The sequence below is a fragment of the Bombus terrestris genome, chromosome 10, assembly GCF_910591885.1.
Source record: "Bombus terrestris chromosome 10, iyBomTerr1.2, whole genome shotgun sequence".
NCBI classification, from domain to species: Eukaryota; Metazoa; Arthropoda; class Insecta; order Hymenoptera; family Apidae; genus Bombus; species Bombus terrestris.
The window spans coordinates 4,840,254-4,858,804 of record NC_063278.1 but is presented as its reverse complement, the minus strand read 5'-3'; the positions used below and the strand labels follow the sequence as shown (position 1 = coordinate 4,858,804).

General features: G+C 31.7%; 2 protein-coding genes and 1 long non-coding RNA gene across 15 annotated transcripts in view; 2 read left to right on the top strand and 1 right to left on the bottom strand.

Moving 5' to 3' along the window:
• The first annotated feature begins 112 nt into the window (after window positions 1-112).
• On the top strand, window positions 113-1,809 carry LOC100647386 (O-glucosyltransferase rumi homolog). Its single transcript, XM_048409270.1, has 6 exons — window positions 113-323; window positions 392-563; window positions 629-830; window positions 917-1,195; window positions 1,262-1,494; window positions 1,571-1,809. The coding sequence occupies exons 1-6, from the start codon at window positions 194-196 to the stop codon at window positions 1,773-1,775; spliced, it is 1,221 nt and encodes a 406-aa protein (XP_048265227.1). The 5' UTR covers window positions 113-193; the 3' UTR covers window positions 1,776-1,809.
• A 100-nt stretch (window positions 1,810-1,909) lies between these two features.
• LOC100647268 (matrix metalloproteinase-14) overlaps window positions 1,910-18,551 on the bottom strand; it is a 40,500-nt gene continuing 23,858 nt past the window's right edge. The window contains exons 3-10 of one of the 4 annotated variants that reach the window (XM_003398314.4): window positions 15,109-15,213; window positions 10,937-11,088; window positions 10,079-10,381; window positions 9,556-9,721; window positions 9,151-9,287; window positions 8,670-8,990; window positions 8,141-8,327; window positions 1,910-3,903 (exon numbers count right to left, since the gene is read on the bottom strand). In XM_003398314.4, coding sequence (XP_003398362.1) covers window positions 3,758-3,903; window positions 8,141-8,327; window positions 8,670-8,990; window positions 9,151-9,287; window positions 9,556-9,721; window positions 10,079-10,381; window positions 10,937-11,088; window positions 15,109-15,213 — 1,517 coding nt within the window. In that variant the 3' untranslated portion in view covers window positions 1,910-3,757. Of the gene's footprint in view, window positions 4,299-8,140; window positions 8,328-8,669; window positions 8,991-9,150; window positions 9,288-9,555; window positions 9,722-10,078; window positions 10,382-10,936; window positions 11,089-15,108; window positions 15,214-18,551 lie in introns of all 4 variants that reach the window. The other 3 variants (XM_012312686.3, XM_012312685.3, XM_012312687.3) reach the window with 3 other exon arrangements.
• Window positions 5,149-18,551, top strand: part of LOC110119638 — a 72,547-nt gene continuing 59,144 nt past the window's right edge. For 6 of the 10 annotated variants that reach the window (XR_007225423.1, XR_007225426.1, XR_007225419.1 and 3 more), the window contains exons 1-3: window positions 5,857-6,146; window positions 6,284-6,348; window positions 8,047-8,358. This is a non-coding gene — a long non-coding RNA (uncharacterized LOC110119638). Of the gene's footprint in view, window positions 6,147-6,283; window positions 6,349-8,046; window positions 8,359-14,194; window positions 14,331-18,551 lie in introns of all 10 variants that reach the window. The other 4 variants (XR_007225417.1, XR_007225421.1, XR_007225420.1 and 1 more) reach the window with 3 other exon arrangements.

The window sequence follows — 18,551 nt, the reverse complement described above, 5'->3', positions numbered from 1 at the left end:
ATTGAAAATTGATGTTATTAAAGCTAATATTAAGAAACTTAAAATTTGGATTAAGAATTATATTTTATTAGTACGTGATGTCATGCAATAGTATGTAAGTTCTGATTCTTGTAGATGTCACTAGTCTCAACCAGATGCTTGTAAGCATCAATTTTTATATTTTATTCAAAAATTGTCATGCCGCTTTCTTATAATGAACACGTTAGTATTAAGTTATATTTTTTTAATAACCATTTTTTGGGTAGTTTACTGTGAAGAGCAATATTGTCCTATTGATAATCCGGAAGATTGTATTGAAAAAAAGGATAATATTTATAAGAAAGGTATTTATGTACAGAATGTTTGATGAATTTTGTTTAATACCTTTTTCATAAATTTCTTCTTTTAATAGATTTAAATAAGCAATATATTAAGTATTATAATGCAATTGAAGAAGCACAAAAGAATTACAAAATTTGTAATAATACTAACAATGGCTGTTACAAAGATATTATTATAAATGATTTAAAACCTTTCAAGAAGAAAGGTATAAGTAAGGATTTAATAAATATTGCAAAAACTAGGTAGGTATGATAATTGTACGTTACATAATAAATATTTTCTAAAATAAAATTTATATTTTTTATAGAGGAACTGTTTATCAAATAATACAAGGAAAATTGTATAGGCAAAAGGATTGTATGTTTCCTTCAAGATGTTCTGGAATAGAACATTTTCTTTTAAAACTTGCTCCTGGATTAACAGATATGGATTTAGTTATAAACGTAAGAGATTATCCTCAATCAAGTAAACATTTTGGAGGTCCATTACCTATTTTTTCGTTTAGTAAGGTAAACAAAATTTATTTTTTAGATCTATTTAGAACTTTTATGTTTTATTAATGAGAAATTTTTAATGTTGTGAAATATATTTCTAGACTCCAGAATACTATGATATTACATATCCAGCATGGGCGTTTTGGGAAGGTGGACCTGCAATTTCTTTGTATCCCCGTGGTCTTGGAAGATGGGATGAACACCGTGTATCTTTAGATAAAGCAAGTAAAAACACATTGTGGGAGGAAAAAGAAAATAAAGCATTCTTTCGAGGTTCTAGAACAAGTTCAGAACGTGATAATTTAATATTATTAAGTCGCAAGAAACCAAACTTAGTGGATGCTCAATATACAAAAAATCAAGCATGGAAATCTAATGAAGTAATAATTTTTAACTTCTATCTTCATATAATTATATGAATAAAATAATTTTGTATGTCATTGTAGGATACATTATATGCACCTCCTGCTTCTGAAGTTTCTCTGGAAGCTCATTGTAAATACAAGTACTTATTCAATTATCGAGGTGTTGCAGCATCATTTAGACATAAACATTTATTTTTGTGTCGGTCCTTAGTATTTCATGTTGGAGATGAGTGGACTGAATTTTATTATAATGCAATGATACCTTGGATACACTATATTCCTGTTTCCAAGGATGCTAATCAAACAGTATTAGAGTATGTTGCTGTTTACTTTTCATTGCTAACAGTAATGTCTTTTATATAATATTAATATTTTTATCTGCATTTACAGAGAATTAATACAGTTTGCAATAGATAATGACAAAACGTCAAAAAAGATTGCAGATCGCGGAAGAGATTTTATATGGAATAATTTAAAGTTATCTGATGTCACACAATCTTGGAAAAACCTTCTTAAGAAATATTCAAAACTTTTAACATATAAAACTACCTTAGATAAAAGCTTAATTAAAGTGGAGGGGAAGGAAAGGTCTTAATAAAATTTTTTTTAATATAGAGTACTTTATATATTTTTTTATTAAAATTTCTATTCTTTGATGTAAAGTATTAACTAATAAAAATAATTTGGTAATGATCAGATATTTTATTAACTTTTTAAAATAAGCGTTAGTTAAAACAAACGTATGTTTTCTTTATTGATACTGTACAATGTCAGGGCATAGCACAATGTGGCAAGTTTCAATATGAATCATTTTGGTGCCCTGACAAAACATCCAATACGAACAAAGGCCTTGTACATTATATTGCATCAAATGTACGTTTTATTTGTATATTAAATATATTAAACATTTAATTGTTTCAAATACAATCATAATATAAAATTTTTATACGTATTTCTTTGAAAAAGCAATTTATTTAACAAGTATTAAAAAACTGTACAAGGCGTTTTGTGCTTTATTTTTCCTTAAATGCTAGGTCATTCTTAAGTACTTAATTATTTATTTGTAACAAAATTATGAAAACCTTTCTTAGAATGTAAAGAAACATGGTAATGTCATTAATTACTATAAAGATACACGTACACTATGATTTGTAAATACTGTTTATATTTTTATTGTAATATTTAATATTTTTTAAACTAATTTTTTCTAAATTTAAGCTAAACATTTAACTAATATACACAGAATAGTTATGTATTAAAAGGTATTTACAATACATAACGTACATGTATTTTATAAAGTGCATATACACACATTATACATAATTGCCTTTCATATCATTTTGGTTTTAAAGCACAATACAAATAATTATTCTTCTCAAAATAATAAAAATTGTTGTTTTCAAGATATTGCATTAAATCTCACATTCATAACATTATCATCAGGAATTAATATGTAACTATCATCAACATTATTTATTATAGTCCTATTATATCATAAAACAAAATATAGAAAGTTGTTTAGAGAAAATCTGTTGCATAAGTGAAAGAAAAGAAAATTATAGGGATTGCTGTTAATTAATCAACAATAGTAACAACAAATTAATAGAAACTTATAAAAGAAAGATGCAATTTACTATAATATTTTCAGAACATTTTAAGGCACTTGTACGGAAGATAAATATTTTTTTGATACAGTCATTTAACATGAGTACTATAGATGTTTTCATAACTTTCTTATTACACTTATTAATACAGCAAGTTACAAAGTCATTATTTTAAGGTTTTTAGATATTTTCAGAATTCTTTGCGTTGTTTCCTTACATTCTGAGAAGTATATATTTACATTCTTATAGGAAATAATGAAAACTCTATAATACTCATAATACTGTCAGTGAAGAAACCAATCGACTGTTATCTTTATTTGCTATTTGTCATGTTACAGCATATCTCAGTTCTTTTTTAAACCTATATGTACTGCATGGACGTGCAAAATAAGTGCCTTCAACATTAATGTTTATACAAATCACGATGTACGAATAAAGAATAAATAGGCAGTGTAAAAGGTTTGATGACATAATATTGCATGTGACTTAAAATATTATGTATAAACATATGTTACATGTTGTTTTGTGTATTTTACATATATATAGCATGTTTTGTAAGATGCGTCGAAACGATCGATTAACAAAGTGTAAAATCTTATCACATCTTATAAAATATGCTGCGCAGAATACTTATTATCTAGAGTGAAGCAAACTTCTTTAAGCAACTATTGTAGATGCGCAACGTTGCTTCAATTGGAATGATTGTTCCATGAGAGATTAAAATATATAGTAACGAACAGAATCTCGCTTCAACACGTTCGTTGACCTAAAATAATTATCACCCACGATTCGTGAGCGCCGATTAGCACAATGCCATTTTTTGGCACAGTTTCCATTTTTCGTGTACGACACACTTTGAGTCTCACTTTCCCCATTTTAATGGTCCGTGTGATTAATTAACTATACTGGACTTCCCATCGTTGATGATCCCATTGCTTTATATGATCTCCAACAAATAAATCGTCCTTATCTTTTACGTAGTGGCAACAATTTTAGCGAAGATCATGGTCATCAAACTGAACGGAAGATACCACGATATCGACGTTGCCGTGGAAACGTTTCCCGCCGCAGAGTCCGCATCCTGATTGGAAGACGTGACTAGCTGCTCGTCCGTTTCGCCTGTCGAATTTTATAAAAATCGTAGAAGAGGATCTAATGCAAGCTAAGAGAATCATCGCTGATCGGATGGTTCACCGCATCGAACACGTTTTGCGCAGCTTTTTTTATTCGAAACAACAGAAGTCGAACGTAGGCTACGTAATTGCAGGCTGTTGTTGTTGTTTGGAACTTATAATATAAGGCGGCAATCGGCAATTTTCGGAACGGCTGTCCCTCCGCCTGTCTCGCAATCCCGATTTTACGATATTTTTCCCTTGAAAATTTGTTGTCCCATTTTGTTGCCTTCTAACCCGAGTTTACGACTCAACGAGAGATTCCTCGAACGAACAAGTTTTCATTCTCGTCCGTTCACTTTTTTCCGAACCCGCGCGATTCGGAGTGCAGATTGTTGTCCTCTGGAAAAGCGAGTTTTTCTCGGGTTAATGGGACTGTGACTGCTCGTCACCGTGCGTAAAACGCAATCCCCGTGTTCGTTCGCCTCGAAATTTTTCAGCATCATATGCTGTCGAATAGCCAATTTCGACAGTGCATTTTCTATTTATCAATAAGTTATCAATACATGAGATCGTTCATTAAGTCTCAAGATTTTTGTGCTTTTGGAAATTTATCCTTTTAAAAATTTGTATTTGAAATTTGTGGTATACTATCATTCAGGATTAACATCGGGGGAATAAATTGTAATTTGCACTTTTTGTGTTAAACAAAAACTGTGCTTTAACAAAAATCGAAGGTGTTGGAGAAATTATATAAAATGAAGAAATTCCGATAGCTGTAATAGATATAACTTAATTGAAAACATAAATCTTTTCATGGAAAGCTATTCACTCTGCTAATTATAAATTTTGTAATATTTATCTTATGTGAAGTAGTTATGCGATTTCCAAAAAAGGCAAATATAAATTTATCTAAAAAAGTTCATTAAAATTACTGATGCTATAACATTATAAATTTATTTTACGTTACATGATATTTATAAAAAGTGAACGATTCTATCGTTTTATGCACAAAAATCTTTACGAATTAAGATAAATTAATTTTAAATTAATATTTACTTTTAACATACATATATATCTTCTTTGCTTCAATAATATACTTTTTATATAGAATTTTAATCCTTCAAATTTCATTAAAAGAAGATATGGAAATCTTACATTTCTTATTCTTAATCTTATCTTTTAGAAAAAAGTATACTATAAGAATAAACATTATAGAATGCAGAGCGTTAAATATAGCAACTTCCACATAGACTTTACCAAAAGAAATCAACCCGAAGTTAAAAAATAAGGTTGGTGCAAAAGGAAACGAGAATACAACATGCCCTATACCAAATGATTTCGTGTAAAACAAAATTATTAGAACTAAAAGCACAATACTCGTGCAGATACTTGTGTACGTGTATAAGAGATCAACAAAAGAACGTGCATGTGTGGTGTGTATCTGTGTGTAGAAATACGGAAAAAATTTCAAAGGAAAAAAGAAAAATGTATAGGAAATGGAAATAAGGATTCTTTGGCGGGAGGGCAGATTCATCTTTTAGTTACAGAGAGGGAAAGGAGGAGATACTGTCCTACGATAGATTAAGTTCCAAACAACGTAACCATCCTCCGTATAGTTTTATCATGCACTTGTTTGTTTTAAACGCTTGCGCAAATATTCGTGCTTTTATGTATGCGTGCGTATTAACACACGTATATTCTTATGTGTTCGTGCTGTGATACATCCTTCGCGAAAAATTCGTGCATTATTGACTGTATTATCATGCGACAAAGTGACTTAATTTCACAGGCCTGTCTACAGATGGAGCTCTTCACACTTTCTCTCACTTTGCGTTTAAAATTTCGCGCGTATACATTTCATGACAGCCATTATTATAGTAACAGAAATAAAACAGAGAGTGTTTTGGCGCCTAGAATTGATGTTGACAGGCCTGATTTAAGAGTTCGGTGAGTACTATTCTATCCGTAAAATTGTTTAAAGCTGTTGAAAGCAACATTAATAAATCGTTTTGCATAGCTTTTCATGTGTCTAGAAGCAATTGAAAACGGCGTTGCTACTGTTTCAAATAGTAAAACTGCTAAAAATGTTAGTGAAACAAAAAGATGTGCGAAAACAAGATATTCAATGAAAAAGAGAATGGTGTGAGTGTTAGGTAATGTGATACACCAATTGATTCAAGTTTGAATTGGAATAAGAATGTATGAGATATGAAATAAGTAAAAGAAGAAGACATATACAGGAAGAAGGTACTTGACTAAATAAGTGAACTAGAAGTAATACGTGGATAAATGCACTGACGTGAATAAGCAACAAAATACTAATAGGAGAAAGAGAAATGTGACAAGTAGGGAAAGCTTAACATTGTAATATTTACTGTTTCCAGCAAACTGGGTCCGGTGACGGTGACAGACGATATTTCACGATATTTACCCCTTTTCCGGCATAAAGGTACTATTTTCTCTATTTCTTTTATTTGATGTTTTTAACGGATATATAAAACCTCATTTTTATCCGCCTGGCTAGTAAATACTCTGGGCTTCGGAAAGCACGCGGATATAATTCACGAAATGATTTTCTTATATAACAATTTGTTCAAAGTTTGGGACTATAGGAAATGTATTCGTGCGTGGATAAAACTTTAGGATGACTTCCGGTATCTTAATGAAGTTTATTAATTATTAGATTACATTTTTATTTGTTTGTTGTTTATTTAGAGGAAGTAATATTTAATCAATGTTGTTGTTTTACTCTGATATTTAATGCAAATTTTATCAAATTTAATGAAATGTAATTGAATCTCGCGGAAATTTAAATAACTGTCAATTGTAGGGTTAACCCACAGTTTATAGAAGTCATCCTAAGTTTAAAGGAGTGAGACTAAATGATAATTTTGTACATTGATAGAAATAAAATAATTTAATTTTTGACAATAAAAATTGAACTTCCTGATAATAAAAAGATGTTTGTCATAACAAAAACTGATTTCTTTTAAAAATTTAGGATCCATAGTATTTTATTACATTTTGGAAATAAATTTTATTAGATTTGTGTTTTATAATTACTTTTTAGTAAAATTATGTTGCATTAATATTTATAAAATTATTTATAAAAATTATTTATAAAAATCTTAATGTAGCAATGTATATATTTCGTTATTGTTAAAACAATAACTAAAAAATGCTAGTATTTCTATCAGTGTGTAAATATGATTTAATGAAAAGTTAGTAAAAATGAATAATTTACGATGTATTAAAGCGATCTTACTTCTATTTGTTAGCAGATTAATCATATGTTGTATGTACCATGATGTTGCAGATCCAATGATATTGGGTTATACCAACTTGGATTATTATTCGATTTTAATGTTAGTACTACCACCATGAAATACCCAAATTAAAATGACCACCATATTCTTAAATATCATATTCATCGAAGAAGTTTGTGCAAATTTATGAACGTCGAAATATTCGTGTTCTAAACACGATAAATAAAAATTCAGCTGTTGAATAATGATTTATGTTATACTTTCGATAAAATATTTGTTCATTTTGAATTGTGAAACTGTGTTCGTTATACTTTATTGTATGCACAAATTTCTTCGATGATTAGAAGCCCTAAGTATGTAATAGCCAGGTGTTCGAGACACCAAACGCTGTATCCTCGTCTTTTCTGCTTTTATGTATTCACAGTTTAATTATCACAGCTTTAAGTCCATATATAGCAGTGATATAAGTTCGAAGTTTCAACTATCCACATCATAAATCTATTTATATTATCAACTATTTATATCCGGATCACAGTATAATTTTATCAATATTAATTTTGGAAAAATATCGAACTATGATAACTGTAAATTGGATACAACAAACGAAATATATTTACATTTTAATCTATTAAGAATATGTATAATAATATTTGAAACTTTTGTCAAATAAATATAATCTGAATTTTAATTTGGAAAGAAACTTTAAATAAATAGAAAACATAAAAAATATGGCGTTAATCTAATAATAATTAAGTAATATATTAGATATAATAATAGCAAAGTTTAAATGTACCAATCTGATCTATTGTTCAAAATTTTCTTTCTACGAATAAATAAGAGTTTATTATAATGTTTAAATTTCTACGTATATACATTTTCAGATAAAATAATATCCTGATTATAATGAAGTGGATACTGTGAAACTTCTCTGTGACGAGGTAAGAATCTGGTTTGACTCGAATGAAGCTTTAGTACCTGCATCTAAAATGATGTCTCCGACCTCATCGTCGTCATTATCATGGTCACCACCAGCATGCGGAAATATATCTTCGGGATTTTCGTGAAGCCATTGGACATTACCTAACGTTCCCTTGTTGGCTGATCTGCAACCGAACCACCAATACGCCGTCGCTCTAGGGAATGCTGGCTCAGCAATATCCACCTACACAATGTTTAACATAGCTTAATCAAAGGTATTGTGCTTCTCTCGTTTTCAATTACTTATTTTATTTATATGGAATATTTTATGCAACGTAGATCATGTGAGAAGTTTCTGAATAGAGAGGAAATATTTGAATATAAAGTTATGGAAATATGATTTTTATGATTTCTATGATTTCAGAACATTAAGTCGAAGACTATTATACATTCACAATCTATTGGTGACATGAATTAATTTTCATAGTTCGAAACTAAAGATTTCAATAAAGAAATCATGCAGTCTTTGATATTGATGCTCTGTAAAAATTGTACAAAAATTAGTATGCTGTTTTTAAGTACTTACGGAAAAGGTTCTGTCATTGAATCGATAATAAGCATCTCCCTTGAAGAAATACGTGTAACCACGATAAACGATCGAGGCATCAAGATTATTTGGGATACCTTCCCAGTTTGAGATCAGTTTTGGATAGGTGTTCTTCACGGGTGGTTTTTGAGCAGGGTCAAATCTCCAGAATTTGGCGCCCTTGTAGAAGTAAATCTTGCCGTTTCCGGTCCAAACAGTCACAGTGTCGATATTATCTGGAATTCCTGTAAAACCTTCGCTGATTTCCTTCGGGTAATCTCCGTCCATTCTCTTGCCTACGTATCTCCAATATTTCGAGCCCTGCACCAACATAATTTATTTTTAGCCCTACGATTTATTTATGGATTATTCCTTCCATATTTATTCATTTATATTCTTATTTTATTTTTATCCTGATGTGATCTTGAAACATATCTGTATCACTGTATGTATAATTTAGATGGTTAGACGCTTCTTGTACCTTGAAGAAATAAGTTTTTCCATTTTTGTATGTAAATGCAGCGTCTATGTTTCCTGGTAGTCCTTTCCATGAGTGTGAAATGAGCTTAGGATAGCCGACTGCTACACCATCCGCGGTTAATCTCCAGTAACGATCACCTGTAATTCAGATTATTATTTAGAGTGACAAAGCATCAAAAACTGGAACTTAAAAATTAGCTTTATTGCTATGTAGATTTCTCTCTCTCTCTCTTTTTCTTTCGTTTTTCTATATTTCTTTTCTTTGAAACAATTTCTGATTTATTTGTGTTTTTCTAAGTCTTACCATTGTTTCTAAAAATGAGACATGATATATCGTCATTGTTCTTTTGTCCCTCTTTGTATAGTTATCCTTTTTTTTTTAGCACTAATTCGAATGAATACGTACCCTTGAACGCATACATATGCCCCTCTGCAGAATTGAACATCGTGTCGACTTTTGGATCCGTGCAGAGCTCGGAGTCTTCTTCGCTGGGTGGTGACGCAGTAGTGGTTCCATAATTCGGTCCAATTGGAACGCCACCACTACTTGCTGATTTTTTTCCATACAAAGCCTAAAGCAAAGTCATAAACACCACTATCATACATTTCTGGTTCCAAAATTTTCTTCATCGAGTTTTTTTTACAATGACGAGCACAAAAATAGAGGAAACCTTTATACCAAATTCAGTTTAATTTAGCTTGTGATTATTACTCGAAATAGGAATTTGGAATTTGAAAGTCATTCTATATTTATAGTGTTTTAAAGTACACGAGATGTGTTTTTAAATCCCATGTTATAGACAACAATACAGGATATTATATTACTGGAAAAAATAGAAATAAAGCTTTTCATAATACAGTTAACAATTTCCTTACAGCGAAAGCCATAAAGATTAGTCTTTGACTCAATTGAGTGTTATGATATTTACCTGGATACCCTGAATATCATCGTCATCTAACTGGAAATAAGGTTGGTAGCCGCGATAGAAGGGTGCCATTAGAGCAGCCTTAACGTCGCTATGACTCAATCCGAGGGAATGACCAAACTCGTGAGCGGCTACTTGGAAGAGATTCGTGCCACGAAAACTGTCGATGGTCCATTGCTCTGCATCATCAAAATGGGCATCACCACCGTATACTGGGAAATAAGCGTGAGCCAAAGTGCCACCAGGTCCGTCGAAAGGATCTCCGTCTCCGTGTTCACCTTTCTCAAATCTAATCTCAATGTGGACCTATATAGATAGAATGTTTATAATAAATAGACTATTTTGATCTTTCTTGATGAGTTCTAATTTCAGTTTAGTAACAAAATTAGTTCCATTAGAAACGAAACTGATTTGGTTATCAGTTCTTCTAGAGCAGAAACGTAAGTGGATTGGAGCTTATTTATTAATGTTTGGAAGTAGTATAAGGAGTAGATTAACGTTGTTAGAAATATGAAAGCTGAGATGTATAAGATGTAAATCCTCAATTTAATTTAATCTGCTAATTGATCAAGTGTATCTTTAATGGCACATGTTATACCATTATATTTTAACGTATGGCTATATTTTATGGCGTTGGTCAAGTTGCAGTGACATTGAAATGCTACGAGTGAAATCACGGATGACTCCATGAAGAACAAGCAACTTAGTTAAAAGTATACCAAAGCTGCCATCAGTAACAACGTACGCATTGTTAGCGTCAGATTTTAGCTTCAAGTGTTTTAAAAGAGCGCTATTCTTTGTTCCTTCTTTTTTTCCTTACTCACGATCGTGAAAAACCTTGGTAAATATTATTCGACTCACCTGGCCCGACTTTTTTTGGATGAAAACGAGATCTGTATATTCAGACCATACTTTGAACGCCTTGTTCAGTTCGTCGTCGACTTTGTGCTGTGGCAAATTTCGTGGATACTTGCTGATCTTGTATGTCAGTTTCTTCACACGCCATCTTGAGCCTGTAACAAAGGAAGCAATAGTGACGATGCATTAAGGAATTCGAAAAATATTTGTCTTGTTACTAATGTGCAATTCAATAGCATCCTTCTATTTTTTTCTTAATCCTTACATTTTTCTGTTTTTCTTTTTCGAAGTCTTGTCATCTGTATTTTTTAAATTATCACAATCAAAATAATGTTATTACTGTTAAGTCATACGTTATTAATGTTAACAAATTCTCTATTTGACCTAGGATTGTAAAATTGTAGAAGAAAAGATTTTTACTATTCACTAACATTGTTAATTGGTAAATTATTATGCAAAAGTGCTTCGATATAAGATTATTATCCTTTTTAATTGACTTTTTACAGTCGTATCAATCGTTACAGTGAGAAAATTGTTAGCGATTCGGTTAATATCATAGGCTTAGTTTTACAACGTTTAGAGATGTCTTGAGATTTTTCGAAAATCGACTTGCTACGAAATAACCGAGACATTCCATCAGCAGATTTATGATGACCTTCGATCATTTTAATTTTTACGAGCATCATCTTGGCAAGTCTATAACTTCTTTTTATGTAACGATTGCTTCTATGTGTGGCAATCATTGCACTACCGTCTTATTTATTCCTTGTGCAATGATTTATTTTTAAACATAGGCATCCGCCACGAACGCATAGGGTTTTAGCACGAGAGGAGTCGTTGATACTGAATTCCCGAAAAGCTTCCGCGTTTTTATTCGTTTTCGGCATATCTAATCTACCGTACGAATCATCAAAACGTCGTTTCACAGTCCATTCGTTAGTAATCCAGCATTTTTCCTACCAAGTAAGCTGATTCACCCCTTAATCATCGTAATGTGTCTCAAAAACCAAAACATTCACCAAAGGAGAGGAACTTTGTACTTACTCACTCTATTTCCAGAGTCAGAAATATAATCGTTGCGAGAATAACTAATGCACTCGCGATTATTAAGAGAAGCTTATTATCGAACAGATCGCCTCGTCATCGCACTACCAATCTGTTATTTTCTACAAACGACGGATCCAACATCAAGGTTCTATGGACCAAGGTCAAATAGCGACATCTCCGTGATTAAAGAGCAAAACTCATCGAAGCTTATATCCTTCGTCATTTATATCTTTTTTTCTTTCTTTTATAATCTGTTCGTTCACCGAAACGAGTTTCTCTAATAATAACGTTCATAAATGGTCCTATTTTGAAGTATTATACAATAAAATCTCGTGTATTTAGCCAGACTGAGGGACAAAACAGATTCGAACAGACTGGCATGGCAATGAATAGTTTCGATAACAGAAGTTTGCTAGCTTCCAATTTTTGTTTTTTTATTCATTCGGATAATAGTCGCAGCTGACGTTTGTAAAAATAAAGTCGAACGGTTGTTTCCACGGTACGTTTAATTGGACCTTGTTTAACGCAGAGAATTTATTTTCAGTACAAACTGATGATCACATATGAAGGCTACAAGAGAATAACAGCTCATAGCAGTTTTAAAATTTAGGATTGTTATAAAAATTCTACTGATGCAGAGTTAAACGTACATTTTTCTACTCTGTTAATATTTCAAAAATATCATTGCTTCCATCAGAATGTTCAAACGTTGTTTATCTCAACAGTTACATTTCTGGCTAAGATTCTACAGGATTTTGTCAACTATATGCTTCAATATATTTTCAATTTTGAACTATTCCTTTCTAATCACAAAGTAAAACAAAAATCAACAAGAATGTACTTATGTTTCTTTCCTGTGATTAAATTGATTTCAAATATCAATATACATATATAATCATCACAGTGGATATTTCATTACAGTGTTGATGAAGTTTGAAAATGTGTTGTACAACACCTACGACAGAGGACATAAAAGTTTTCTGCGATTGATTTTCAAATATTGTCGTACATCTGAAACTGAACATTAATTTGTATAAACACAGCGCAAGTATAGTCGAGGTTCCACTGTACTCGAGTATTCGGGTCGAATAGAATTGTTGATCCATATCGATCGCGATCACAGCTAGTGGGTCAAAACTAGGGAACCTGTTATGCGATTGAATTCCATAGGATGCACGCATCGGTGATCTTGTCGCCCGTGAGTTCACTGAAACGAGAAACGTTCGCGCGAGGTTCAAAGTCACGGTTAGGATCGATCGAATCTCAATGATTTCCCAAGCGAATTATATTTCTACAGGTCATGTGTCGGCATGATTGGACGAGCGAAACGGTGAATCAAGCGCCGGTCACTTTCTTCCGAGAAGAATCGGTCAATGAAAAGGAAACGGAATGCCTTATGGGTTGCAGTTAATTAGATATGTAGCTGGAGTCATGGTTTATGGGAAGGTTCACGCAAAGTCTGTGATCAGTGGTAGTTAGCGTGACTCGTGGTCAAAGGACAATTAGCATGACTTGGTGATAAATAGACTTAATAGACTGCGGATTTTTATGCGTTCGTGGGGGATTTAAAAGTGCGAAAGTGCACAGTATACGCGTAACACGCAGCGATATATTTCCAAAGTAGAAGACTCGTTATGGTATTACGCAATTACCTCCTAATAAAAATATGAATTTATATAAAAATCCGTCGTTTAGTTGCAAAGCCCAAGGAGTTCTGTTTGTTTGTGTGAAAATTGTGTTATTTTAACTGGCTATTTTAGAATGAAACGAGAGTACAGAATAGTAATCTTATAATAATATGCAATTCTATTGTGTGTAAATGTAATTTAATCATTTCAGCATCACATGCATAATAACGTTTTGAATTTTCAGAATTCATCTTCATCACTATTTTCCTTGTGGAGGGGTTTTTTTTTTAAATTGAACATTAAAATTTTTTGTAATTATCGGAGAATACACAGGATATTATAACATTTTGGCCAGTGATTTGGTTTTCCTTGAAAACTCGACGAGGTTGCCTATCCTAATTCTTACTGAAATTTTGTCTAGCTTCTGTATTTCATTTTAAGGAGATTAGCTAAATAATATGCAAATAGTTGGTAAAAGCAAGAAGGTAAGATGTAACCATAATATTAGATATGAAAACGATTATAAAAATTTTTTCTTAAAAGATTGAATGACTTAAAATCTTGCTGATGCAATTTCTGATTCTAGTGACCTCGTTTTTAATAGTAAACACTCGGATGTATAGCCTTCTCGGAAATGTATCTGGAACAATTTTGGTGTTTAAAAAATGCATTCGGAGCGCTCAACAAATAGCTGCTACACAGGCGTGTATAACCTGTTTAGGGTGAGTGATTTTACATTGAGAATAATGAGGCAGGAAGTTAAAAGTAAGACCAAATCACGAACAGATTCCGTCACTTGAATAATTGTTCAAATTTCTGTTAACTTCCAGTATTTGCAGTATTTCAGTATTTTTTTATAATCTTTTTCCCCATAGAAATTAATTGCTTAAATCATTCTCAGAATTTCAGTATTATTTTTTCTGTGATAAATTTTAAATGTAAAAAAGTTCAATAACATACAAATATTAATAAACATATTCCACAAGAATATAACGTTCTGCTTTGAATGTTTAATGTATTTTGAATTGTTCCAAATTTTGACATTTAATTTTGGAAGATGTTCTTGATAAATTAGATCCAACAATTACTGTTATTCAATTTTGATACTGATTTTATTATTAAAATATTGATGGTATTTTATTTTGACGACATCAAGTGCAACATGATAAGTCCTATGTAATTTTGTTACAACATCAATTGATTAGATAATCAAGAAATCAATCCAACGTTATGTCACAAACTCTGTTGAAAATATTCTAGTGGACTTTGATTTGATTAAATAGAGTGATTTTTATCGTTCGTTTTTCGTGAAAGAGAAATACGTTTTAATGTTCTAATTTCTTTTTTCAACAAATTAAAATTAATTATTTGCACTGAGTGTTTTGTACTTGTTTTCTTTTTATAACAGTGAAAGTCCTAATTAAATGGATGATAAGAGTTTACAGTGTGACAATACTTGTTTTATCTTAAAATTAGAGTGCTATTTTTAACTTTATTTACCTTGAAGAGCGTATCGCTTCGATCTTCCAAAGCCAGGACCAACTTTGTCTTTAACACCACACCTCGGTAATGCCATTAGCTTAAATGTTTCATCGTCGAAGTCACCTGAAAAAAAAAAATGATTTTTTTATCAATAATTGCAAGTTCGATAAAATAGAAATTAGTTACTCTTCTGTCGTACGAAATATCAAGAACGATATCTCATCGTATCTTCTTACGATTGCTTAAATTTTCCCAGTTTTGAGACAGATATAGGTACTAATTTCATTGTGATAATCAAATACTCTTCCATCTGAAACTATAACTTTATTATATGATTATAATATTTAATTTAATTCTAGTTGGAAGTCAGTTTCGATCTCCGAAATTCTCTCAAGTCTCGATATTTCCAAGGAAAACAACATTTTGTCATATATCAAACACACTTCCATTATTTGTTTCGCATCAAGGCTGCGTCGAATGTAGGTTCAGTTCAGATCGTAGGATTTGTAACCACATATATCGATCGCTCGACCATGCACGTTCCGTGCTACCTATTTACGATCATTCGTTCGTATGTATGTGTTTTCTTGTATCATGGTGCATATGCATCAACGTGACGTAAACGCATATATGCATAGTACAGAGAGCATGCGAGGACGTTAAGCTACTCGTACGTTCCGAGCAAATCCGAAATAAACCTTAATCGAATCATGCTGTTCGATCGAGTCGATTAATCAATTAAATTATTAATTATTGTAATATATGGAATATCCGATTTCATTCTATCAATCTCTTTTTTAATATTTCTATTTTTCTATAGCTATGATATATGTATATTGTTATAAAACTGGACATTTATTATTTTATTTTTATCCGTACATAATCTTAATTTTGTAATATAAATATTGTAATTATTATAACGCAATATTTAATATGGCAATATAAATTCGTTACATGTTACATTCGAGAACATGTTACAATTCTAATATCTCTATAAACGTATCAGTCTTTTTAGAATTTAGCGAAGCACGAACCATCAAAAATCAAACGTTTCATACAGCAGAATTTAATACAGCAGGGACTATATCGAATTCGAGTAGTTAATATTCCTGACTTTAATCATGTTTAACAGATTACTTGTCTAATCAGATTTGAAAACGCGATTCGATCAAGTGTGCGACGAGCTCTAGCTATCTCGTGTCACGTGTAAACAAGTCTCTACTTTGCATTGGGCACGCGACTGCAGATTCTATGTACGTTTATTAATACTTCTCTGCGTAGAAATCGTGGTGTGTTAACTGGAAGATCCTGCAAATCGATGTGAATACAGTTACTAATGATCAAGTCGTTTATTTTGGTGTAAACGTGTCGAAGGAAGATCGAATATGTATCATTGGAACATTCTCCTTATTTTATCCAATATACTCTTCATTTCTTTTTGTTCTCAGTTCGGAGTCCTGCTTCTGATGATTTAAGATTGGATTACTTTGTTCGCTCCATTATAAAATTATACAAATATTTACGACAAGATTTTTGCAATAAATATATTGCAGTTTCTCTGTAAATTTTCTAATTCGTTCCACGCTTTGTCAATACCATTATCATTCATTAGAATAAGAATGAAATTAGTACAAATAATTCACTCAGATTTGAAGAAGATAGAATAGAATTTATATTATGTCAATAAAAATTACAACAATCTAAAATTTATTTCCAAATATATCGTCCCATAAATCTTAAAATATTGATTGAGATAACCGACGACGAAAGAAAGATCGATTAAACAAGACAAATTGCTTTCGTCAAACACATCTCCAATTATCAAAAAGCAACAAAAGTTTCTAAAATTTTCTCTTTTCTTCACGACGTTTCGGTCTAATCGTTAATGGAGAGTACGTTTCTTTCCTGAGTCGTGCAAGAACACGAAAACACGCGATTACGTCGAACGCAAATCGATTTCACGCGAATTTTCTCGCTTCTATTGGACAACTTCTTACGAAATGTATTTAGCACTCGCTTCTTCCTTCTTCTAACGTATTTGTTACGTGTGCAGGACTTAATTTGCCGCGACTAATAAAAGGACAAGGCTGGCAATATCCAGCGAATATTTAGTAAGTAGGAAGTTCTGGATTCGTTGAACGCGTGCCAGAAGACCGCTGTCAATAAACACTGTTTCATCCCGCATAATACTCCCATTGGTAGCGTACAATTTAACAGTTAGATCATTCTTCCGTTCACCTTCGTGTTTTACTTTGTATCCGTCGAATGGATTTTTCAATGCTTGCTTTGTTAAAAGCGACCATTTCATTTTTTCCTATTTTCCAAGATATTCTCCTTTAATGAGAAAAAATTCATTTTCGAATTTTATTCGATTTTATTTCCTATTAAGAACGTGTAATTCTCGTACGTGCAATTGCAAAAGCGAGGAAAATGCAATAAAAGATGGTGAAAATTAATTAGTACGTATTTTGTTCTTTTTCTTTTTTTCATTTAATTGAATTTCATTTGGAAATTCATTCCGATTTATTATCGACAGCTCATTGATATTTTACCTGCGCTATTTTTATTATCTCTTAACGTGTTTCTTTATGTAAACGCCAACGATTAGTTCGTCGATGTTGACGTTATAAAATCACGATTGTCTAGTTACATGTACGATTTCTTTTTAAATCTCGCATTTTCTTGTTCCTGTTTCACAATAGAAATTTCTGCCGTTCTTATTGTCCAATCTAATTCATACGATTCGTTTTAAATCGAATCGATGCAATATCGCGGGTACTTGAGCTAAGTGAAATCCTTTCTCTGTGAAATATGACGTGACTTTTACCTGGATTTCGTAATAATCGATGAATTCGGTCACTTTTGCGTCACAAATTGCTCGTTCTGGTCAGAGATTCCATTATCTGATAAAAACTTTAGCAATCCTTGCTTGGGCAATTCGTCGAAAGAAATGTTTTCCGTCTTTTCTGTCGCAGGAAATCATTTGAAAAACGTATTTACATTGCGATCGTGATTATAAAATCTTTTGTTGTTGCGATATAATGTTAAATTAGCTGCAACTTCAAATATTTCACAGCACTCTGCTTTTATCTTTAGTGTCTCATTGTTCTGTGTCCGTTTTAATTACATTCATTATTTTAATTGCACTTGATTCAAGAATTTTAACGATGTCTAACAACACATCATGTAATAGTTAATATTATAGGCTACTTCAGAATGTAATCAGTTTACGTGCGTGTTGGTCGTAAAAAACGAAACACGATGACTGGTGTTTGAAAGGCATGCGCGTATTTGTAAAAGGTGTTAATCAGAAGAATGTTTTTAAGTCAATTGTAATCGTAACGATCGTAAGCGTAGCTGATTTTTATGCAAAGCTGTAAATTGTCTTTTATACAACGTGGTAAATGTAGCAGGATAATGTTGCCTTGAATTTTATTTGATCGAGAAGTAACCCAATTTTG